The 26,571-nt window shown below is 39.3% G+C and overlaps 1 protein-coding gene and 1 long non-coding RNA gene across 3 annotated transcripts in view; one reads left to right on the top strand and one right to left on the bottom strand.

The window, feature by feature from the left end:
* Positions 1-1,794: 1,794 nt before the first annotated feature.
* On the top strand, positions 1,795-5,251 carry LOC147752056 (uncharacterized). The gene is made up of 2 exons (XR_015315128.1): positions 1,795-2,438; positions 4,785-5,251. It is a non-coding gene; the product is annotated as an uncharacterized LOC147752056 (long non-coding RNA).
* Positions 5,252-14,753: 9,502 nt separating this feature from the next.
* Positions 14,754-26,571, bottom strand: part of LOC111270946 (secretin receptor) — a 69,631-nt gene continuing 57,813 nt past the window's right edge. Inside the window, exons 7-11 of one of the 2 annotated variants that reach the window (XM_022851440.2) lie at positions 24,839-24,911; positions 23,438-23,529; positions 22,601-22,739; positions 19,613-19,790; positions 14,754-17,475 (exon numbers count right to left, since the gene is read on the bottom strand). In XM_022851440.2, coding sequence (XP_022707175.1) covers positions 17,213-17,475; positions 19,613-19,790; positions 22,601-22,739; positions 23,438-23,529; positions 24,839-24,911 — 745 coding nt within the window. In that variant the 3' untranslated portion in view covers positions 14,754-17,212. Of the gene's footprint in view, positions 17,476-18,464; positions 18,535-19,612; positions 19,791-22,600; positions 22,740-23,437; positions 23,530-24,838; positions 24,912-26,571 lie in introns of those variants that run through there. The other variant, XM_022851443.2, reaches the window with a different exon arrangement.

The following is a 26,571-nucleotide window of genomic DNA, read 5'->3' as shown; positions in this document are numbered from 1 at the left end:
TTTCTTATTGTTTGGCAACGAGAAGATTTACGTGAGTAGCTAAATATATGAAATCGAAACTACACGCGTTGCAGAGTATCTCACGCATTTGCTTTGGTCCTTACGTGTCTGTTGGCGTGATCGGCTGATATGTGTTATATCACTATTGTATGATTGCACGTAACACATTCAAATCTATTTGAAAGGCGTAAACGTAATTCATCCAACGAATTTTTAGACATCGAAAACAATATAAGCAGTAGATTCGTTATCTGGTCAGAATACAAAAGCTGTTTGAGATGGTGTTACGTCAATCGATAACCCAACTGTCCTTGGAAAATGTCCGGGCAAAAAGTCCGGCACTAGCCTTGAGCACCAAATCACCAATAGGTCGATCAGTGTGCGCCTTAGTCCACTAGCGCTCCACATATACTTCGATGCTCCCGGCGAGTCCTTCGCGTTCTTTCTCCGTGCAAATATTGTTCCATCTCTATTGCTCTGCTAGGTCTTTGCGACACTCCCACTGGTAGAGGTGTCTCTCTCCCATCCAGTGAAATCCCGTATAGCTACTGAGGTCCGTGCCTGAATCGCCTTCGCCCACCAACCCAAAAGTACTTTGTATTCTGTTCGCTAAGCTGTTTTCAGATTCCCGCAGTAAATTCTTAAAATGGGTGACCTTTTCCTTCGGCAATTTACGCTTTTGACTGAAACGGTGAAACGGTGATTCGGACGCTGCTCATTCGTCCTGAAAATGCTTTTTCTTCTAAAAGCATCGCTGAACGAAAGTGTGCCATGTTGTCGTCTGCCGTTAATATTTATATATGCCTCGAAAAGAAGTCTGCAGTGATATTACGTAGTGTCGGAACTAGTCGAGTGGTGCGGAACCAACGAAAGTAACTGAATAGGATGAAAAGACGCTACGATTTGCAGTGTGTTGTCTTAAAAATGTCAGCGAATATCTTGCAAGAGGTCTGTCTAAGCTGTAGATAAGCAAGCCACGGAGATTGCGGCATTAGTATACAATCTTTTTTTATTTGATGTAAAGAATTTATCTTCTAGGTTTCTTCACGGGCGTGTCGGATAATTACACGTTCTAAGCGAGATAGCTTTAGAAAAAAACAGCAAATTTCATTCGAGTTTAAGCCTTCAATGACGATAGCGTGCGCAAGATGCCAAATAGACACTCTGTGAAGTCTCAGATACCTAGAATTTTACGATTTCGTCCGCTACTTTGGCAATACACGAGGACTATTGGTGTATTGGTTTTTATATACGACTAAAAAAACATAACCCTCATAACACAGTAAATTACCACACCATTATCACATGCGAAAAAAAACCGAAAGAACGTCAAAACTTCATAATATCTATATAATTCGCCAATAAATGTAGGTGCCGATCTTATAGGTATTATTAACATGTCTTTCTTTTAGGACATGTTGATCCAAACTCTTCAGGACAATAGTGCGAAGTTAAATTGTTTCTTGCGGGACTTGTTATACACTTGTAGCTGGCGCGGAACTTTATATAGTCGTAGCTTTCTCAGGTCAAAGTTACACTCTGCTGGCACGTCTCGACAGTAGATTAGACCTTATGCGATTCGTAGTATACAGTGTAGAATTAAAAAAATTATGTGAACATAAAAAAATAAAGTAAATTAAAACAAAAACATGTTAAGCAAAACGCTGATAAGTATATTATGGGTCGTTGACATTTTCGTAGAATTAGAATACCAGGATCATACAAGCACACATGTATTATAATAGAGCAGTCGTTTATAGATTACCTTTAAAATAATAACAAAACAGGCTTAAATCAAATTCTTCTCATTGTTATTCATTATAACGGTGCTTTATTTAGACGATCCGAATTAATTGCTCGGTACTGATTCTTCATACTAAACATCAAAAATGAATCCGTTTTAAAAATACAACTGATTTTTATCAATTTTGTCAGAATGGTGTTCGATTTTTGACTCATATCTATTATTGGTAGGCAATGGTATGCTGCTCATAGGTCTACCCTGATACTTGAGTTTTCAATAGGCAAATTGAAAATACATAGGTATAAGCAAATAACCCTTGCCGTTCTTTGTTTTTTCTTATCTAACAGCTTGATCCACAAAAAAGTTGATATTGACACAACACACTGGAATATCTTTTTAATATAATGTCTTTCCAATTTCTTTGGAAATCCACAAGCGTTTAGCTAACTACGCTATCTAATATCAACTCGTATATGGCTTCTCCCTGTGACCGCCACCAAACTTCTAGAACCCCTGCAATATGTGCTTCTGATTTTTTTGTCAAGATACATAGAAGCGGCAGGTTTTTCGATAGGAGAACGATGTTCCTAGTAGTATAATTAATAACACTGATTTCAAGGAGAGCATAGAAGAAAGATCGCGTCAAAATAAGCAAGATATTTATTAACGCTTCAAGGAGCTCACCGTAAATGTAGTAAGTATGTGTTACTTATGTAATTTCTCTATTAAATATGAACTTTGTACGGCTGTTTCGTATAGTATTGAACATGCTGCAACATCGCTAACGAACGTTGTTTATGTTAATTGCTGCTTCTCTATCAAAAGCCAATCAAAATTGCGGTTTTTTTAGGTGCAAACATCTATATATATATATATATATGATTCTCCTGGTCTGCGGTTTGAAATAACATAAGGGCCTACATAATTAACGTCCTGGTTGGCGTAATTTTCGAACCGCATTCAGCATTAAAGCCCCTTTATGGTAGATGATAAAGTGCGGTCTTGTAACGTATACCTGTAAACTTTATACAATCTTTGCTAAATACTCTGCTGTGATGAACTCGTTGACAATGACACTGTTTGGCTTTAAAAAAAAACTAAAGAAATAAACGCGAAGTGTTATTGTGGGTTCATTCTTTCATTCAGTAAAAGATAGAAAGGAGCAGCACACAATATATTTGAATGCAGTTAAAGCTCTTTCAATACAATAACTAATAAAAATAAAAAACACGAAAAAAATACCTCGGCTAGTAGCAGTTCCTTTGCAACGATAAGCAACGATTTTGTTCTATGTATTAGATTTATTTTACGTTTTTTTTCTATTTTCCATAGAAAGCATTTGCCACTAGTATCTCGAATGGACGTCCTTCGTCATGAAAGTTCTTTGAAGAGGCACAGTACGGATGGAATAGAAAATAACTGATCCATCTAATTTTACCGCTGCTGATAAAAAATTTGTATTGCTAGCTATTTTGACACATTGATGTAATATACTGTACCAAGGAAGACGTAGTTAAGGAACACTTCTGTTTACGCAACGGGAATACGTACGAATAGTCTTTTTACCGCTGTTTAGAAGACGCAAAACCCGATCGTTACGTTTGAAAGAGGTGCGCACTTGTTCAGTTTAGCATGTGCGACCTTCGGTTATTTTTACTGTTTGGTATTATTTCTATATAAAAGAACGCTAACGAAACTTCCCCGATGGACGATGGAAGAACATTGGAGTTAGAAATGAATGAGTGTTTCTTATAATTTATATAGCTGCGTTGAACCTCTAGAAGAGAACAATGCCGTAATCGATTCCCTTCAGGTGTAATCCTAATCGTATCCGGTCAAATCTTTTAAAATCCTAAAGCTCAACCATAACGCTTAATTGATACGCTCTACCGTTTCTTAATCCTAAAATTATAAAATATATAACTATTAAAAAAGAAAAGTATATTTGTTAAGGTTATATCTGTGTAGCACATCGTATAACAATGCAGCTCATACAGTGATAACGTATAAATATTCTAATTTCCATTATTTTTTCCATATGACAAATTATAAATTTCCATATAATTTATCATCAATACACATATTATTGTATGCCATAGTGAACTATGCTTAATTAGTCAAATGCTTAATTAATTATAATTAGTCAATGAACAGTATTACTTGGTTGAAGCTCAACGAGAGTCTGCAACAACCGTTATGGTAATAAAGTACAGGGTGTTTCAGAAGAAAATCTAAAAACATATGTAAAACAGATATAAGTATTTAAATCGTAAACAAATAAAATGCATGAATCGCACATTTTGATGTGTACTCATGGCTAATAAGGGTCAACTTTGTTTCATTTGATCACGGTTTCCGCGTCCTCGGTTTCCGGTGTAGGCGAGGTACTCCCTCAAGGAAAATACATTGGCGTCAGGTCTGAAAATTGACCAGGGTGTTCTATGGGACCGGGCTCTTTGGAATATTTTCACCTATATATGCTTTTGTGATGATAATATCAATTCAAATACAGCCTAACTATTAATAATAGCCCAGAGAACAGACTGCCTGAAATGCCGCACTACAACGTTCTTTACGTATTGTTCCTGTTAAACGTGCTTGTTTACCGTTGTTCTGAGTGCAATTGTGTCGATAGATCGTACGTTGAATATGAATATTTCTATCAATATCCTGCTTTCTGTGGATCTTCTAAGTTGTACTTGGAAAATTGTTATCCTCTACCTATCGGTTGATAGCATATGAGATTGTTGAAACTTTTTGATTTTGATTGACATTTTAAAGTGCGATAAGCATTGGATTTGCTGATCCCGAGCGCAAGACATGGTCGTTCTACAGATTTTGAAACGTTTCGTTCCGACTTCTCAGTAGCTTTTTTTTTTAGCCTATGGGGGCCCTTTGATGTTTTTGGTCTTCGGAAATGTTGTCTATAAACAGCCTAAACAGTTTTAAACTTATCATTCATTTTATTAGTAAATAGGAATTGTATAGTAAGCCGCGTAGGTGCATCTGTCTAAAACTTTCCTTTGATTTTTTCTCCTAGTTACGTACGATACATATGTATAGAGTAGGAGTTTGCTACGTACGTCGAGCGTGTCAGTTGAGATGCGTGCGAAAAATTCTGCCTGGGGCGAAACAACAATTACACAGCGCAATACATGAACGATATATTTGGAAAACCCGTATTGTAAACGACTGCTAATGCACGGCATGTAGAAAAACTGATGTTACTGATGGGCCGGTTTGTAACTAGTGCGAGAAAGGAGCTGCAGAGAAAATATACTGGTAAACAAAACCCAGACGGATTGGTCTCTAATCAGCAAGTGACGAATATCCTATGAGACACAAGATGTTGCCGTACAAGACACAAACGTTCTTCAAACAAGGTGATCATCACTAGTTAGGCTGTCACAAACGAATCTGACAAACCTAAACTAACTAGGTTAGGAGGCCGATTTTTTAGTAAATAAAACACAATGATCTCAGTATTCTAGGCAGCCATAACCCACCATCTACGTTCTCATATGTAATCTATGGATTCTCACGTTATATCAACAGCAGTGGGATATACTTACGTACCAGTCGCCCTTTTTAGGTGATCACATGAACTTAGATAGAGAAAATAAGTGAAATGAAGCCAACGTTGGATACTACTTGATTAATTCAGGAAGGAGACCTGGCGTCGTTATCGAGTAACCGGGCTGCGTGCTCTCGATTAACGCGCTAACGGTCCATGATTCCCTCGAGGAACGTGAAATAGAGTGCTGTATTCATTGTTTCATTTTCCCCAGCGAATCTCCTTGAGGTTCATTGCCAGTATCACTATCACCTTACTTTTGAACATACTCGACATTGCCACCACGCTCGACTTCTCTTCAGAGTGACCTCATTCCCTCGTCTGACGGTGTAGATTGAACCGTTCTTCCTCTATGACGATCGTACACTTCAGGCGGTTTTTTTTATCGATTAAAGTTTCACGCATTGCACGTGGACTGCATTAACTAGCCGGGGTGAATTTCAGGGAAATCCAATTTTTACTAAATTTTCGCAGTTCGCGGGTTTGGGCTCTATTTCTGTAATACGTTAGATATTAAGTGCCAGTTATCCTTAGACTCGAAGCTATCCATTCGTGAGAAGCCTCTCCGATTCCGGTAATGCGGCTTCGGGTCCCCACATCTGGTTATCCCCTTGCTTGTCTTCAACACTCCGATCTCCGTTCTTGAGATATGTGCACCATTCACGTACTGTGCTTTTGTGTAGATCTAATGTCTTTACCCCCCGGTGAATCCCGGCAGCGCTGTGGCCCTTGAGGAACAAAAACTCTGAGCGCGGATTTTCGGGACCGGAAAATGTTTTTCGTTCCGAGTTAGTTTCTCCTGGAGTAAACTTGACTGGTTTCTAATGATAAATCCTTAGAACACTCAAGCATTTATCAATTAAAGCTTGGATACGAGTGGTGCATAACTCAAAATGCTTCAGTGTCAAATTCCGTCGGATCCATTTGTAACAGCTTAGTAGTTTTGGGGCTGTATAACAATGCATGTCAACAATGCTCCAGTTTATAGTAGTCACTTACGCTGATTTTTTGTGAGCGTCAAGTTGTTGTCTGTAATGGAAAAAACCTGCATCTGCAAGCTGAGTTACCATTACGACTGGCCAGGGACCGTTAGCACGGGACCTCTTGATCATGCTCGAGCCCATTGTGCGATGTGGATTAGTGACTATAATGTGTATGCGTAGGCGACGGTCATTGCTTCATCATGGGCTGTGCAGAATTTACGTACACAACCGAAATTGCTACCAAGTTCCTGTACTGGAAAACGCGAACACCTTAAACTAAACTTGCACAGCTAATTATAGTATGGATATACGCGTGACTAATATTTCTGCACGGTGTAGAAAATGCTCAGGTACCATATAAATACCCAGAGACAACTTTCAATACGCTGCATTTGACAAGCGAACCATTTATTGTATGCACATTCTAAGAGCGCACTTGTTTTGCCAGAATATGCCTGAATCGTTAGTAAATTGATTAAGATGTGGTACAAGGGCATCATAACAGGTAAGCTCGTATGCGTTCTGTTATGCTATAAAGTTGTAAAAATCCTGCATTGATCTTCGTATCTAAGACTGATAAATTGTGCCCCTGTTTTCACGTGTCAGGATAAGCATGGATGTTACGTTATTAAAAACAGAACAAATTGGAGCAACGAAGCTGCTCCTTGAGTCTGCGCGGACATCTTTACCATGCTCGCCCTCATAAGCCCTGATTTTTGCTTGACGATCTTATGTGTCAAAGCACAGTCGTATACAAGTGTTATGTAACAGATTAAAAAATAGCGGTTCTATGACCCCGACGGTCCTAAACCCCGACTAAAAGGACCTACTTATCACGTATTTAATTACCGTAGCGATCATATGAAGTGTTGGCATTCGCATTTAGCAAATGCGTGTACACACAGACTTGCCTCGAAACCTTGTCTTTAATCAACCTATTTCGTCTTAGATCAAAACTTATTTTGTGCCAGAAATCAGCGTATAAGTGATTTATTTTAATAGTAGAGAGCTACGACCAGGTAGTTGATAGGTACCTCGATACAAAGCCCTCTTAAATTATTCATCTGTGGATATCCGACCCGGATGCATGTCTCCGACTGGCTTCCTATTCACTCAACATTGTACGAAGTGATCCGGTTATTTGTACTTCTTTGGCGCGTAGTCTTTGTTTTCCTATAACTAATACATACATTTAATCGATTGCAATACACCATAACGAGATGTCAGTCCTAAATTATAGTTAACGAGGAGATGGCCCGAATCTTAGCGGCCGCATCATTAAAAGCCCTTGTATCTTGCTCTGTAGTCGCCGACACTGCTATACCCTTTCATTTCGATTGGGTGAATACTTACATAGGTCTACTGACTCTTAAGCCGAAACACCTGAGCTTTGGAGTATGAACACCTGAATGGATCACATTTGAAATATCAAAAACGAGCTTTTATTTGATAGTGGAATACTTGGACAAGTTTACTAGCGACAAGAATTATAATGTTAAAAAACAATTTGAGTGTAAAGGCTGTCGCTGGATGTGGCCAAAGGAAATGTGCTAGTTTAACCCTACAGAAGGAATTTCACTTTGGAGGTTTTAAGGGCACCCGCAGACTGTAAAAGGCATTTCAGTAAACGACCTCGTCTTACAAATGTAAAAAAAGTTTCTAAAGAAATTTCCTGTTCTCAAAAAGTTAATAAGCAAAAGTCCAGCGAAGTTAGGTACTGCCAACTGTGTGGAAGAAATTTCGTAAGATCGATTACCGTCAAAAAAAGAAAAAAGCGTCCTGATGGAGGTACATATTGTGTTAAAGCACACAATCCAAATTCGACCACAATATGTCCTTGCGAAGGTAGCTAAAGATGTCGACGTGCTAAAGGGCCTACTGATTTCTCCATCGAGTCTATATCACTAGCTGCTTTCGTCCCATGTAGCGTTTTTGTGAATGGTAAGGAAGCTACCATATCTTTTCACAGTAGCAAACCATCTATAGCATTTGTCAAGGAACAGTTGTTTTTATATTCCTTATGTTTCAATTTTTTGGCCGATATATAAACACATCTATCATATAGCGTAAACCTGTACTGTATATTGATGTTTTTCTGGTTTTCGCAGGTCAGTTAAGTAGCAATTTTTTCTCGTACTAGTACTCGGTAGTTCTGATAATTAGATTGCTCCTCTCTAGAATGCAAATTAGATATTGATACGGGGGATTTCTAATCGTGCTTCCAGCTCAACTCTGGGTTCCACTTGAAACAACGGGATGACTGAGGATGCCGCAAAACAAACATATCAAACGAGATAATACCTTAATCGATATAAATAAAATATTGCCGACGTCATATTCTACCCGTATATTTTTGCTGCTTGCAGATGAAATTGCCGCATTTTTAGTATCTACTAATAACTCTTTTCCGTTTGAGGAACTCGCTGATATTTCCTAACGCAATAAACGTATAGCATTGATTTATATTATCATTATTATCTTACGTTTATTCATGACACTTCTAAAACAGTTAGAGTGTTTTTCACTTACACAATATTCCAATTTAATAACATTTTGACTAAGACTAGCTATAGGAACAAATATAAAAATCATAACAGATTATCTCAAATGTGTCAACTTTCGATAACAACGATTTATATGTAGTAACATGTAAGTAAGCTGCGTCTGTTTCCGTCCAAAAAATCCAGTTAGATACTTGGTTAAATGAGCGTTTCCAATGATCTATAATTTCGGGAAACGGGTTCAGTCGAGTTCGACCTGTGGACTGCCATAAGTACTACCATCAAATCGTATCGTCGTGCTGTTTTCGATTCAGGAAACAAAAAGCTTTCGCAAACCGTACATAAGGCGCTTCGAGATAGCTGTTCGTCATATTGCCCCTGCGTATGTGCTGCATATTGATGTTTTTCCGCTCTTACTACGCTCTTTGTCTACGTATTCCTTGCTGTGAGTTTTCTTTGAAATATTTGCAAAGCTAAACAACATTGTGGATGTCCTCAAAAAGATATCGCACGGGCCACCGACCTTCGGGATCTACTTTGAAGTATTTTTTCAACTAATTACGACGAAAGATCGTTATATGAATTGGTTGGGAACTATTTAGGATTGCCAGAGGCGAAAAAGGGTGAAAGCAATTGTTTCTAAATAATAATGCCCTGATATTTTCTATGGGATGATCTAATAAATAAAGTTCTTGGTGACTTAGAAAAGTGGGCCTCTTTTGGAAAGGCTGCTTTCGACGCTCTTAAGAAACTCTTAGCAAAACTCCTGATGGCTTCCTACCCTGCTGCATTCGGAGCGTGCGTTCCAGATACAATTGCATTCCTGTCCTCCTGAGACACATCTCTAGGCGAAGATAGCGTCAGTTTGTTCACTGCTCCTGTATAAGTCCTGTGTTATCTGTTGGGCACAAGTGCTAGTTGCCTTTAAACTGTCTGCTTGAAATTAAAGTTGTCTTCTGGAACGTGCTAACAGGTAAAGTTATTGACCAGATAGAGCGCATGTTGTTCCTACGATAACTGCAACGTAGGTTTAAAGAAGGAAATATAGTTCCTCGTGTGTTCAAAACTTACAAGTACATATTCGGCGCTCAACTTCGTACGGAGTGATGGAAGCATCGTATGCGTATCCGAGTTTTTTTGCCAGTATGAAGAGACTGGCTTCAAATAGAATGCTAGCTTAAGCATCACGATTACCCGGTAGACGATTCGGTGCAAAAAACGAGAGCTATAATTATTGGTTATCGGAGACTTTTATTTGTTATGGCGACTACTGTTAGCCACGGGCATTATTTCGATACGCTTCAATATATCTATAATACAAACTAAAAGTTTCCACTAGTCCAACCCCGTTACTCTCATTGAACTTTGTTTGGTTTATGTATACACCCGACCGGTGTAGTAGAACACCTTTCACGAAAAAAGCAGAGTAAAATTCGAAATGGTGATTTGCTGAGTGCTAATTTTATTGCCACTAGACTAACGAAGAGTCAGAGGTTTATAGATGCTCATTTTGTATCGTTTGCGTCAGAAGCAAGAGACAATGTACGTTATACTAATCTGAGGCTATTATCGCTGGTAGCGCAGATGCTCTATATATCAGCTTCCGGTTTGATGTACTGTAGCTTTACATAACTCTAATATTTCATTGGGTGATTGAGTTTCATTGATCCCTCCCGAATACAGTTAGTGATAGAAATAGATACACGTTCAGTTATGATAACATTCGATACTTCGATTATTGATGGGTCCTCTGCTGTATATATTGACTAAAATAGATGCATATCGTAGTTACGAGTAGCTATGTAATTTCTAATAAAAACCACGCTCTGTCCGGTCTTCGTTCACTGCTAATTCGATAAAGCATCGACCCTCAGAACGTGCAAACGGTCAGGTAATCGCCAAACCGTCACGCTAATTCGAATGCCAGAACGCATTGGAGACTTCATGACAGAAACTCTACTAAGAGATATTAACGAGAAATACTGATTACGGGTTACGTTTCTCAGCCGTATAGCGAAGATGTCCAGAGTAAATTTCCCCTACTGAAGATAGAAGCGCAGCGTTAACGCTATATTTAGACGGAAAACCATCTTCTTTGCGTGGTGTCAATACTATACCACACATTATTCTATTCACGGGCTATAACGATCAACTTGAAGATCGCTTGCTATCTCTGCATGCATACGGATTTCTACAATGTGTCAATGATAGAAACAAATTTGATCTGTCTGGGCAACCGAACCGTTTCAAAATATACAGGTATTTTTAAAAAATCCAATCGATAAATAAGCTGCGGCAAGTAATCTTTCGTTTTCAGTTTTGTCAACTACTTTACTACATAAGATCTCATGAACTGTAGTGTAAATAAAGTAACGCATTATTCAAAGAACGCGTCATTGGCTAGCGTGCTACTGTTTACGGAGGTCTTCGCAGCGCAAACATAAACGCCGTTTTCTGTTCTACGTAGCAGGCTATCACGTGTCCGTGTAATTTCTTTCCTGTTTCGTCCACCAAAGCGCCAATGGCAACAACAACTAAGTCGATTTTAGCCATTCATTCGACCCGCTGTCAAATGAATTCCAGCTATTCAGTAAGCCAGACTGGCGTTGGAGATCCTCAGAAAATAGTTACGTATCTGCTAGCAAATAGATGTAGGCAGGATTTGTGCAGGCCCAGTGCTGTTTTGGTACACCTAGGCATCATTCGATCCCACGTACACAGCTATGCTGCGCTAGGGTTCTTCCAGAGGAATTTAGTAGCGTATGAGGCCATGCGGTGTGCGAGCTTAATACTGAAAAGGAGTATCGTCGTATTCAGCAAGAAGTGCAACGCTATCTACTAATATTCCTTACGTGCTTTGTTACATGCCTGATGTAGCGATTTCCGGAGCAGGATAAGGCCAGGTTTAGATAAGTGAAACCTATTCACGCACTCCAGGGGCAAGGAACACAACCGGAACGTATTATTTGCTGCTAGTGGCTCTATCTTTCGGAACTTCATGGCTTTTGTCTCTTTTAATGTTATTTCTAGGGCGGCGTTTATTATATACTGCCTGCGGCACCTCAAAGCGACTTTTCCCGTAGACCATCAACGTGTCATACCACATTGCTCTCAGAGTTTCGTATCTGCCACTTATCCTCCTTCGGAAATCGTTCAGGAATACTGAGAAAAATAGGGGATTGAGGTTGCCGTCAAAGGCCTAACCTGCAATTTGTTCGAAGGGGTTTAGTTCTGCCGCGCCATCCTGTGTTGTAGTAAAACCCTTCCGCAAGTTCGAGCCAATGGTCCGGATAAGCTTCTAAAAATTTCTGAACAAAACCCAACCTCTTAATATTTTGTCGAGTATCGCTTCAAAATCGACGTAAGCGACAAAGTGCCCCTTGTGCTTAGGAAAAGCCTCATTTTGACATTATTGACCTTGTCCTCCGATACATATCCGGGTTCTTTGGTGCTAAGAAGCGCCACGTATGTTCGTACTTGATTGTTAAAACGTAATTAGTTTTATGTTAGTTAATGTAGTGTATGCGTCTGATTTCAGTAAGCGTAGTAATGTAACTCAAATGTAACTTTTATGAGAGAACGGCGTTATAGATTAAGAAGGGCATCTGGGGTGAAACACCATTCTGTTTGTTCCCAATTAGCGTCGAATTAAAATGACGAAGTTAACGCTAAAAGCAGATGTAGTCTAAATACGCAAAAAAAACTATACATTACTTGCACGTGCCGCACGCGATCGATTGTCAGATTTAACGGCTATTTTGTTGTGATCAACTTAGCTTACTTATTTGACGGCCATCGGACGACATTTGCGTTGTTGACAACACATCACAGTGGTCTGTAACAATACTAATGCTAAAGCGTTTACTTTTTGAACGGCATCGGGATTAGGCTAACAGTAGGGAGCGCGGAATGACCCCGATGAGTTAAGCTTCAACGGTGTGTTTTACAAGCTGAAAAATAATGTACTATAAGGATTATGTTCAATCACTTGCTGTCCTATTGGCACACCTTGTTTGTCGATACTCCTTCCATAGAGATGCACTCTTCTAAATATATCCGTCAGTATATCTGTGTTGTGAAAACGATTGAACCCTAACGTTACTCTAGTATCTGTCCTAATCAGTCTTAATTATTAAAGACTGGAATTGTGTGCATGCATATAAACAAGCAAGAATTCTAATTACAGTAGTATATTTAGAAATTTGATTTTCTGATGTTGCACGATTAATACTTTGACTATAATATTACGCAATCGTAAATGCATTTCTTCCGCTTAATAATAAAAAAATCATAAATAAATCATTTAACTTTACCTGCACCATGAATTTGTGCAAAGGAGGCTTATCAAAGTCTTTGACACACTTCAGTTAAAGAAAGATCTTTACACTTGGCCTGTGTGACGGCTCGATTATATCACAGTTAGGCGATGCGCCTAATTTTGTTGGTGTTTTTTTTAAAACGCAGGTGCTTACTTGAGGCGTTCGTTTGCCGCAATTAGATGGATGATACTTCACGAAGTGAACCTCTGAAACATAATTCTGTTAACGAACGAATGTCTTGCGTGTTAACTACTATGTCTGCCAGGAGCGTGTATAGACAAGTACCGATCTTTGACCCGCTGTAGTGGGGTTTAACACAAGAAGTTAAAAAAGTCTTTGCCTTTACTTGTATCCTACTTTTATGCTGACTTTGCATTATTGCTTTTAAGTGACGGAAGTGCACATCGTCCAACGAACTTGAAGTGCCTTTCTAACTTTCTAGATAATATCTGCATTAAGAGCTTGCTTTGCCGCTACCAAGAACTCGACACAATCCTCTGTATTTACCGTAAGAATGCTTCTGAGAAGGACCTCTCTCCACTGTTACTCAACGGCGGACTATCGACGAAACAGTATCACAGTCAAGAAGCACAGTGGTCAGTGTCGCTTCGGCAGGCTTCATACTTAAATGAACAAGGAAAACTACGTTAGTGATGGTTAAACCTTCTTTAATCGTTGGATGTTTGGCAAGCCGGTTCAAGTTTCCGAAGCAGGAATGAAAAGCTGAGCATTACAGAGCTCCAACGTTGTACAGGTACCCAAGCAGTTTCCATAATATCAGCGTATGATGTTTAGCTCCCATGTTTCAATTAATAACAGTTAAATTTGAGGGGCACAATTTGCATGCTATTGCAGGGTATGAAATTCGGTATTTCTTGATATTCATGCAGGTCAAAAAAAGGTCAAATTGGGAAATCCTACATATATTTCACACTCGTTACTGCGATAAATTTAAATACATCAATACCTAAGTTAAAATTTTGTATGTATAAAATTTTCAGGGTTCGTGAGAGAAAAACGGTGTAAGCCTAGAGACCCCCCGCCAGGATGATGTCCGTAGAGGTCGGATTTGAATTTTGGTTGATTCGAGAGTGCATGGCCGGATGACTGAATTAACAATGGCCTGTTGACCTTTTTGTTACATGTAGCCGCCCAATACAACGCAGCTGATACATTAATTCACATCTTCATGAGACACGGGTGGATACGAAAGAAGCCTTATCCTTACCAACATATTCAATGTTCTATCTAGCAGAGATAACGGTGCAATTTGAACGGCTGATACAGATCTTTCTGAGCTCATTGCTCTGGCAGTCGTGGACTAGCAAGCATGCAATTACTCTAGCTCAAATGTTAGCCTTCGGCGAAACTACGACCAAGCATAATCAGGAAAACAAAACATTACGAAAAAATTAGGGATTAATATTAATAGCTGGTGGTTGTGCAGTTACCATGCCATTTCATATGCCTGTTGGAAAAACTTCTCAAGTCCGGCACTATCCACCATGACCCATGGAATTTATGGATTCAAGGATTTGAACTTGAACTATCGAGTTGTTGAACGGAATCCTTTGACTCGTTCATCCATTTTACAGGTACACATTGTTCTATATGTAAAAAATACTCGACGAATTATACAGAGTCATAATTTAGGTTTATTTTGTAGATCGTAAGTGCTCGTTAGCCACATTTCATATGTCTGTCTGTACACAGTTCACACTTAATTAACGGCTAACTTTAGGTGAACGTAGCAATAAGGTCGTCATGATGCCGCCGTGAGTAATTGATGCAGCTTTAATGTAAAGAATATCGAACAATATAGTACAATAAAGTAAATTTTATGTACTAATATATTCCGGCGACAGTTAGCAACTCTGGCTTTACTTCAAAATTCATGTTTATATTTCTGTGATGACATTTTTTACGGACAAAAAAATTCAAGTAGGCTTTAAAAAAAACAAGTCGCAGGTCAACGATCGACAAAGACGCCTCGGCACGTCCGTAAACTGTCTCATAGAGATACGTTGATAGAGAGTTCGAATAATTCTCAGACCTTCAGCTCGCCTCGCTGAACAAGAGTGCGATCCCAGGTATTCATTAGAGATAGGAGATGCGAAAAATCCTATACTCTACCGGCAAACATAAACGTTTCGGCACGTCGTAGGTGTTCAGGACAACTGCATGCGGACGTCAATTTCTCGCGAAATTACACCTCAAGAGATCATACCGTCTGGGGATAGGTAACTAGTTGTTTATCATCGTAGTGTATTTGAGTGCTGTGCTAAAGATGGAAATTAACATCTTTTTTATAGGTTCGCTAGTTTGTTATGGATTAGCTGTAAAATGTAGCACATCGAATATGCCACAGAACTCGCAATAGCTCTCTTTCCGTTACAATGAAAGCTTCTTTCTGTGCAGGAGTAACGTGCATAGAAAACACTGAGAAACCAGTGTAGGTCCCTATTGTGCCTAACAGTTTCTCCAGTTTAGATACAAACTGTATTATAATACTAGCCGGTCATCCCAACCATAAAAAGCAGGGGAAGCCCTGCTATAATTACGGTTGTAAGTTAGCTTTTTTGCGTTTGGTGTTCCTTGAATGTGCGGACTACATCAGACGTAAGTTAGCTATATTAAGCGAGTTTATTTGGTACACACCTTGTCTCTCTCATGACACAAACCTGATAGTATATGGTAATTCATTTTTTTTTAAATGGCATCCTTCAACACACAACAGCATGTATGTAGTTTTTCTTTGTTTTATTTGAAGTGTGTGAAGAAGGGCGATGACATATCTGCCCCTGCCAACCAACCGTAAAACACGTTCAAGGCCAATCGTGTGCTTCATTAGTTGAACAAGCATTAATCAACACAGATAATGGTTGGAACGATGAATTAACACGTATACGTAATAGCAATTTTAGATGAATGTTCTCCCAATCATCTTTTCCACGCATTGTATTATCTTCATTGCAACTTTGTGTCGTATCGTCGCTTATTCACATCAATGTATATGATTTTTTTGTTTTTATATTTTTATAATTGTTCATTATAATCATGTTCATGCGTGTATGTACATAATTTACGTTGTTATGAGCTAGCTCTGCTATTTCTACTAATTTCCCTGTTGTGCAGTAGGCATGTTAATAGTATCCACAGACTGCAAGCACTCTTGCAAGTCTCCGTGCGACCGTGCCAAAAGTCTTTAGTCTAGGAAACGAAATAACACTTTTACGCCCGCTCGTGTTGTAGTCAGGAGCTATGCAAGAGCAGAAGTTTGTTGGGGAAATACCATAACACTCTGTGCCTAAGGGTCGCGTAAGGAAAATATCTCTGATAACTAATCGTCTCGTATGTACGTCAGTTTTCGTCTTCACTTCTTACATACTCGCAATTAAACATATTAACACTATTGGTTCTATTCTCTGAGGGCCCATAGCAAATATCGACAGTACCTAGAGCACTCTATGAAGCCCGTCTGCTACTTCACATACCTGCTAATGGATCACTGCAAAATGATCGTATGCATAGGCGAAGAAAGATCCCATCGTGCGGTTTCTTTTCGCCCATGACAAACTAATCCTTCTCTAGTCGTATAAGTCATACGGGCCAAACGCCGTGGTAGGAGAAAAGTTTAACTTGTGTTTTGCATAAGTAAATTGCTGCCTGGCTAAGAATGACATCCCGCTTGAAAACAGAAATTCTACGCCGTCGAATCGTCGCAGGTTAGCCTGTGAATAATTTCTACTGCTGCTGGCTGTGGCATGACAAAAACAAAAGAAGCGAACATTGGAAAGACGAGCTTTTCCTTTTGCGCATACGGTTTTCATAAATGAGAGACGTGTCAGTGCCTCACTGTTCGAAGAACTTCTTATGTGTTCCTGAGAGCACACAGGTACACCGCAAAGAACGAATTACGCCCTTCAAATCAGCACACCAGGGCTACATCATGTAATTGCGATATTTTGTGTTCAACATGTTTTGAGGCTTGTTCGCAAACGTTGATGCAAGCGTTTTTTGCACAGTATCGTACTTGACTGTCGGTTCAGTGATGTCTATCCAACATGAGCTAAGCTCCATTTGAGTTTCTGTTAGACACATGAATCATTATGTAAACCTCCATCGAGCACATCTTCTCGACCGCTGCATGGACGTCCTCTGCTTAACAGTAGCTTAGTTTCATTGGAATTATTCTTGCTTTTTTGGTCTCCATTGCTGCTGAGCCCGCTCTTGTGATTGCTTTTATCCTGGCACCGAATGTTGCCCAACTGTTGTATATTATCTAGACTAATTTCCTCGCGAACGGTGCACGTCTGTGTGGATCCCTGTCGAAGTAGACGGCGCTTCCCGTGCACTGAAATAAAGACGATCAGACCTTTCATTACTTGAGAACCGTATGAAAGGAAGGTCCACGCGCTAATTCCGGATCAGGGTGGTGCAACACCACCAAATTAAAGTAATAGCATAATGAAAAAACAGTACCACCTATGTAAAGTAAGTCATTGTGTCAAACTGTCTTGCTTCTATGAATTTTGGAGAGACAAACGAATCAACTGCAAAAGCATATATTTATGGGAATCTACTATGTTCGTAAGATGGATTCCATTTCACAAATACAATTACAAACTTTTGCATCTCTATACACATCGCTAGAAAAGGAACCATCTTAAGGGTTTTGTTCATCTCATGAAAAATTCAAAGCTTAGCCAAGACGCTGAACCTGCAATCCAGTTGGCCGGTTTTACATCGAATGGAGTAAAATAATACAGCTAGGACAGTCTACTGACTTTGTCACCAGTCAAGATAAATTCATATTTAAACGATATCTACTCGGCGACGAAATCATACCGCGCTTGTTCCGGATGCCTCACGTTTTAACGACGTTCGTGTCTGGAAAATGGTAACGTATCATGTCTTAATGGTACCATTGTAGACACTGGTTAAGTTGCTGCCAGCTAATAAGTTTGTAGCGAACGACCGTTCGGATTTTATGACAAGCATTTGATATCTATGGACCTTCCCCAGCGTTGCCTATCCCGTTTGGCATGTTGCTCAAATGCTGAATTGGCGGCCTTGTTAGTGTTCGTCGTCGCATTTGACTTCGACAGTCTGGTCTCCGATCGTTTTGGCCCTCCGCGTCTTTAGGTCCACACTTAACCTATCTTTTATACGCGATCAAATGAAACATCTAAAACTATTTAATAGTGCTTCAATTTCACACGACATTAGCGGTTTTAGAAGCATCCAAAAAATCGGCACCTCGTTAAAAGTGCAACAAACGTAGCTGCACCCATTACAGCTGGCCACTATGGCGCAATCGAACAATTTTTATCGATGAGCCAAGGCCAACTAGGCGTAAAATCCTTGTCGCGTGATATCTACCCGGAGATGGTCGACCAACGACAATTCGCCTCTGCGATCAGAATAACAAAACGTTATAAGCAATGTCCGCTGATGGCAGCTGTCCCTGACCAGGTGCCGCTTTGTTTCCATCGTACGCATACGTGAAGACAGAGAGACAGGCAAATAAGATGATTAATGTCTACTGTACGGAGTTTGGCGTCATCGACTGATGACGTACAGACAAAAAAGCTTGCTTTGTCATATAGGTAAACATGTAGTAAAGCAATGACGGCATGCAGATCAACGACACTTCCTCACAACGCGCTGCACAGAATGTTCGATCTCTCTTCTGTACCCCCGCACCCCACCAACTCGCTCAGGCTGTCTGCTAAATGGGCCTGAAAATAACAATCCTTCTTTCCTCCAATATTTTTATGACGGTAGTTTTTTTTTTTTTCTTTATAGCAAATCGAATGAAGTTGTGCGCTTGCGGCTGTATAATTGCTTTGCATCTAGCTTCAACATGATTTACTAATCGTTTTTGATCAGATTTCTGCCTACCCAAGGGCACTGAATTCCGATATTCTGACATTAGAAAACTGATCTTTTGATTATTTTCTGTGGTAACTATGTCTATTACATTACTAATGTAATGAGCTTACCATTGCTGTTTGTCTAATTAGTTTTCGTCGATTAACTAGCTCAATATTTTCACTGCCCTTGAAGTAGTCAAGTAAATATGTGCTTCAACCACGCACAAATTCAAGTATCTCCGACATCATCCGATCTCAAGACATCATATAGCGTTAATAGTTGAGAGTCAAAATTTTATTTGTTATTATATTGAAATAAAGTAACTGTTTGAAGAGGGCAAACATGTTGGGTTTCACTGTCCATCGGATAGTCTAATAGGGTCTAGCAAAGCGTGTAGTATCATGCACGGATAACGAATCGTGGTCGTTTGGTAATCGTGATACGCCGTCAAACAAAGCTGAAATGAAGATGGCGCCAAGAGCCTATTTCGGTAGATCTAAACCATCTGCCAGGCCATAATCAACATAGAAGTAGAATGCATACGCTATATGTGGTGTGATTAACTGAAAAAGTGATAATAACCGCTGCTTGATGTAGTAGGAATGAGGTAATACCTTTGAATGTACACACACCCGGTGCCAGCGAATCTCGTTTAGAGAAATTCGTCGATGATGGGAACCCTCCACCGTCTCCTAAGGGAAGTTTTCGTCGAAAACGTTCAGGCAGCAGTCGGATCACCTCTGACTGCACCTCATTATTTACAAAACAGTATAGTAGAGCTACCACTGAACCCTGTAAGAAATATATCAGAGAGGAAGGTCAAATCTACGATAGTTCCGTTGGCTTTATTCTCGTGTGGCATAGAATGGTGTGTGGAGTTACATTAGAAATAGATCTCTTCAATCAATTATCGACCATGTAGGGCAATCGCATTGGGCTGATTTTTGGTAAGCTGCCAGAATTTTACCCGGGGAAAAGCTGCAGCTAGAAATATTCATCTTTTTTTATATATTTCTTTTTTTTGGGAAATCCTTTTCTTCATAGAGCTTAGTGATTAGTTAGGCGAATTTTACGTCTTGGCAATTGCTCCGCAATCGTCAAGAAGTATTTAAATATTTATAATGAAAAGTTATCTTCGTTCAAGCTCCGAAGAACAATATTAGATTTGGAGACATTTTACATGTTTGCGGTCTAGTCGTCTTGGAGTGAAAATAGGACATAGGTAATGAAGTACTAATAGAGTTCATAAACGCATTTTTTTTGCCGAGCAGTAGTCGTTTCTGACGTAAGAAAATGTAATACGAATTGTAGTAATCTCTAAAATGCTCAAGAAAAACCTAAAGTTTCGGTATATATGATTCACATTACTCGAGTGGAATAAATTTTATTTGGGTTTACGTTGTCTATTTCGAGGTCGGTTATTGCTGCTTTGCTTTCAGATCACTGCCTGTGGCTGAACGGGTTAATTGCTATGAAGTAACGGGCTTGCTGAAGAATTCACTTCAGCAAAGCAAAAAATTTACTGTTGGATCAGAGTATTAGAATAACTCTAGCAGTACTACAAGACCGATAACATAAATCGATGAAAATAACAAACCGATGATGTCAGAAATGATAACTACTTCTATCGGATAGTTGCCATGAAATATCGAATTAACACGAGAGTGTCAGGAGAACTTAGGTTGGAGGCTTTTAAGGGCGTCGGCCTCCGGATGCTTGTTAGGCTGGCAGGAACGTAGGTCAAATATTTGCCAGGCATAAGTCAATGAGATACTTGTAACCTAGTAGCAGGGCTAATGGAGTAATATAATAGGAGAACAAGATAGAAAAAGTAAGTGCATGTTACTAATGGATTTAAATTAAGGAGACATTGTTACGACAACGGAGTAACGGAGTTTGTGCTAGAATTTTAAGAGAATCGTCGCCCGTTTAGCGCAAAGGTACATCTGGTATTTGAGCTAGGTTAGATGTAAAGCGCGTTAAATTCGTTCACAATAGAATAGGTTGACGAACTTTACAATGGCTAGCTGAAGAAGAGTCACTGGAACGGGATCATTTTCGGGACATATTACAGTCTACCGTAATATGAATGCAACGTCAACAAAGCCGATTACTCTAGTCCACAGCAAGATAGGCACAAGGTAAAGTTCGTTTAGTTAAAATTCAAAGGAACAATGCTCTTTCGTTTTTTTTTTTTTTTTTTTTTTTTTACTATTTTTTCTTTGCTGTGCTGTGTTTTTACATAACCGATGACTTATCGTTATCGTTACAACAAGGACTACATATGTATTTTGCTGGATACTAAATCTTAGTTTACGTGTTAGATCGACAACTGCATGAAACCTGAACTGAAATACTTACGGCCATTTTACTGTTTGATTTTAGCGAGCTCACTTTGAATAAACTAGTCTATAATGCGGTGAGAAGCAAGTTGAAGATAAAATCAGCCGCTGAAACCTGAAGGAACAACTCGGTCCCCTAGACAGTTTGAAACTCGACTTTACTAAGCAATAACGAATAATCCACTTACGCTAGTTTTAATTTAGAAGCAGCGAGCAAAGCTGTGACGGGATGCATATGATTGCTCTTTTCTGCACGTATCTTCATTGTACGGCTCCCCCATCTATCTTGATACTGTCAGAAAAAATGACCAGGAGTGCCTTGGGGCGATACAATGCACCTAGCAACACTATGTATTACCTTCACCTCATCGATGCCCACAACAAATCCTGTAGTCTTGTTTCTATTTTTGGTGTGAAATATGGAACATATTAATCCCGTTACTATGTGTCAATCTCTATATTTTTTGTCATGTTAATATGAATTAATCATTGACAAAGTTTTTAAAAATGCTTAAACAAGCACGTACTTCATGTGAACTTGAGTGGTCAATGAATGCGTTAAGTTTATCGAAAGCCAAAATGTTCGAAGGACAAAAAGTTAAAACGCAACTTACTATGAGCCAAGCTACTCATTACTTACAGTCATTTTCGCTACTTCTCCTGGATACCAACTGTGTGAACGCTTACTAAAAGCTATTCGACCGAAAATGTTCGCCCTCTTCATATGCTCAGTTCTTTCAAGTTCCCTTCTCAACAACTAAACTATCTGTCTTTTCGTCAAGCGGCTGGGAAATGTTCTACCTGATCAAACTTTAGAAAGGTGTGAATTAGTCGTCCACTGCATCGATATGTCTCGGATATTGCCTACGCAGAGCCGGATCCGAATACTACGCCGGCAGCGACAGAAAGATCCGACCGAGCTTGTTCGGTCGTCAAAATATAATCCGGAATAATAATCCCGTTCCTGTTAGCTTTGGTAATTTAGGAGCGTACATCTTTTATTATCTCTACTTCAACCAAGTTAACGAACTTCAGCTCTACACTTACCAGTTAAAGGCTATCCAAAATAATACGTCAAGAACATATCTTAGGTTTTGTTTTGAGTAAGCAATACGTGGTGCTGAGTGAATCGTCTGTAACGCAGTGGCGCTTCCAATTGACGCTGAGATATTTGTCACCTACGAGTAGTAGATTAATTAATAGAACAATAACTATATATTTGTTTTTTTTAGCTAAAATGATATAAGTTCTGAAAGTTACCTGAAACGTAGTAAAGGCGACATCTATGTAAAGCCAAATAAATTCCATCCGGTCGTTATGCAGGAGGCTGGCTGCTAAAGTAAGTATCTGATGAGCGCCGAATAACGGAATTAAAACGAGTGTTGATTTAAACCATTTTCTGAAACGTAACGTGTAATACTGACCGATTTCAACTTCGATCTATGACAATATTAAAGGTCTACGAAAATAGATACTTGTCGCATTGGGATGAATTACTTTCCCATCTATAAGTACGAACACGCTAGATTAAAAACAAGTTTTAGTTTAGTGAGCCTATTAAGATCATTTTATAGCTTTACCCCTATGGTTACTACAACGCCGGAGAAATTCTAAGCCCTCATTTTAGTCAAAATTATATGACAATAATGTAATTTTTTTTTCATGTTTTCTTGTTTCAAACGAGGAATCATTAAAATTGACAACTCGACACGCATGTTAGAATCTACAAATTTGCTATTCTAGCCATATGTTTTTGTAGACGCTAAATTTGTTAAAAGGTATTGACTGATTTCTGAAGCCACTCTTATTGCTAACATCCTTTGTTGTTTCCTCTTTTCTTATTGTCTACCTTAACTATTTTACTCGCTTTTGATTGTATTCTAGCCAGTTTCAAAGGTTAATTCTATTAAAAAAGAAAAAAAAAAACTTGCTAGCGAATAGTCGAGTAAGGGCTAGTGTCCCTCGCCAAAACAAATTTCTACCCGTAAAGCGTGTTAACAATAAAAGAACTAGAAGATAGTTTACCTCTGAAATTATGTAATGCAACAGCTTCACTAAGCTACTATCTTGCATATCTAAGTTTGCCAATAAGCTTACCGGTATCGAACTTTTCGCGCATCCGGTATGTGCACAGCTGACATTTTGACAAATAAAACTCGTGTGATACTTAGGAAGAAGAAAAAGTTTAACTGAAATAAAGATAACAACGACAACAGTACAAAAAAAAAAAAACAGAATCTGGTTATGTTTCGTCTACAGCTGTGTCGCCGCCGTCGGCCCGTATGGCTCGACTGAACAAACGTGCCCACATACGTAGACACGCGCATAATTGCTTTATACACTTGTGTGAATCGCGAAAGGTCGTTGCGATATGGGCGCAAGACGAAGAACAACCCGTTTGTCTATACGCACCTCTGTCACTGGCTAAATTTGATGTGGGAAGGTATTAGCGTATTTTTTAGCGCGATAGCACCAAATCCTTTCGAGGTCTCGCTTTGGAGAGGAAAATTTATTTGAGCCTCCACCATAAAGCACAGTTTGTTATTTGCAGTGGACGTTTTGTGCTACAATCTACTTGGACGTGGGGCCGTAAAGGACAAGGCCTATAGGCCAAGCCGGTGGTGCTTGTCGGGAAATCGACGGACGATTAAGCAACTGGAGTTTGTAGATTGCTTAAACGGATCACAAAAGTAACATAAAGACCAACGGCTGTCACATTAAAAAATGGCGGCTAAAAACCGCTGACGACTCACTGGCCTAATCGGCTTTCTGGAAATAGGTCTTCGACCTTGATTAGCCTGGCACGGAGTGGTATGCTCCACAGGCTCTGTCTCGTAACAAGTTCGCTGCTCGTTCCCCCATGTTTGGATAAGGGACAGTGACATCTGAATAATACCTCAATGTGAATGCGGGATTGTTGTATGCCAAATAAGCGATTTTTTTTGTTGATACATTGTAAAAAAGTAGCCCACCTAGGAGGCACTGATGAGTTCAACTGGTTCTCTTTTATTAGGGGCTGCAGATAGTATGTTGCCTTTTGCGCTTAATTGATCGCTAACAGCAAACTATACCATATGATTTTGGACTAATTATTGATAAATGAGATTCTCTTTGTTGAGATAAGGTACAATATGAATCCTTCCAATAATTATACTTACTGGCACAGCATACAATAAAGGCTACCTGGTGGGCAGGAATGCGTCTATAGGTAAGCGTGCCAACTAGGTCATACCGATTATCTGCTAAACTGTTTGGTAAACTTAGAACTTGACAGAACATGTATAAAGATATATATCGCCCATAGGAGCTAAGCCTTTTTTGCCAGCGACCAACAAGAGAGTCTCAGACCGAAGCTAAAAACTAAAAAAACAGAACAGATTAACGAGTTCGTTGTCGCGACCTACTTGAACGCTGTTAACGCTAACCTTTGCTGATGGCCAGATAAATAAGCGCTAAATCGATGCTGCTATATATGCCTGCTGCTGCTGTTATACGTACAATGATAGAGAGTGAAATGGGTCCGCGTAGAATCCAGGTGATGCCACGATACTTCGGCTCCATCTCCCAACACCTGAAACACGACTTCCGTACATAAAAAAGTAGTCCACAGACGTACCTACATACACACACACACACATTTTACGCACACAAAGACCATCAGATCAAGAAAACCGGCATCTTCGTTTTCTTCGTCACTTTGACGCATCTTCTACTTCATGTAATGTCACCTGGCTCGCAGCAACTGCCTTATGGCGATAGCACTGGAGCAGCTACACTGAAACTAAACAGATGCTGTTTCTCCTTTCAAAAGATTTCCTCGAAAAAACTTTGTCCGAGGAGGAAACGAATCAACAAAGGAAGGATTTGGACTATTCTAATCAGCTTACTACTCGGGCTTGATAACACATCCTCATGCATATACCACCACTCGGTTGAAGTCCCCTTTGTTTCTCTGCAACAGGAGACGACAATGCTTCAGCATGCGGAAGCGTGATGCGCCAGAAACATGTAACAATAAAAGCAGATTTTTGGAACTCTCTCACTTTTCGGCGGCTCAATTTTTGATCAGCGTAAAGCTTATGATTGAACTAAAATTTATGCCACAATATTTAAATCAGATTATGCCGTACCACACCGTGGCTTAGTCTTTCCGGCTCAATATGACCTTTCTCAATATTACCAAAAAGGATCTAAAATCGAATATATTTGTGCCATCTGAACAAATCGCTAGAAATATGAAGTTATAGATCTCGTACCGTGTGGAGCCTTCAGATCCACCCTGGAGTGGTTACAAATATTTTTTCTTATTGTCCATCGCTTAGGATTATTTTAATGCCTTCAAAACCTTTTTACAAACTGATGCAATATTTGTGTGTACGAACCATTAGCTCATGCATTGAATACTGAAGAGTATTACCGCTGGTTACTAGAAGTAGTTTACTTGATGATCATGCCGGACGAACAAACGTCACGATAAAAAGATGTGTCATGCAATGTGATCTCCACCGATAGTCTATTTTACCTTACGCACCCCAATAGCGAAACAACCCAGATCGCCCTGACCCATGGCAAGAAAACATTACTGTTGATTCTACTCTGGCTTTAAAAGCATTGCAGAATTGAAGCCAATCGATAAAACCAAAGATTATTCAACTGTACATACAATACTCGTTTCTGTCTTTTTTCTTACCGTCCATTTAGTTACTTTAGATAGATTCTCGTGTCGTCATAAAAGGAGGTTAGCTTTTTTTTTTTTTTTTTTTTTTAATTTACATACTTTCTTGGCAGAACCATGGAAGTTAGGATCACCAGCAGCTCTTGTTTGAGCAGAAAGAGCGGGGAAAATAGCAGGTTGTTAAGTTTAATTTAATAATTTAAATGAAGACCTAATTTTTATTTATTTCAACTCTTAGCCTAGAGATTTTTCATATCATATATTATATAACGTTTTTAATATTAATATATTTCAGAACCTCAAAATGCACGGCGTGTCTATAATTATAATTAATGAAAAAGCAAAAAGAACTATCCTCTGGACGTTGGTGGCCTATTAAAATAGCAAAAATAAGGCATCAAAGACATAGTGTAGGAAAAAACTAGTGCATTCCGCCCAAGCCCTTTCGTCAACAGTAATGGTGGCCCCGATCACTTCGGCTGTCTCTGCAGGTATTCATTGGTCTGCTAGAAAGAATTGAGATTACTACCTCTTCTCTCTTCGTCACAAATTCAGT

This window comes from Varroa jacobsoni, unplaced genomic scaffold (genome assembly GCF_002532875.2).
Source record: "Varroa jacobsoni isolate VJ856 unplaced genomic scaffold, vjacob_1.0 contig00216, whole genome shotgun sequence".
NCBI lineage: Eukaryota > Metazoa > Arthropoda > Arachnida > Mesostigmata > Varroidae > Varroa > Varroa jacobsoni.
Note: the sequence above shows the minus strand (reverse complement) of the source record. Positions and strands in the feature narration are given on the sequence as shown.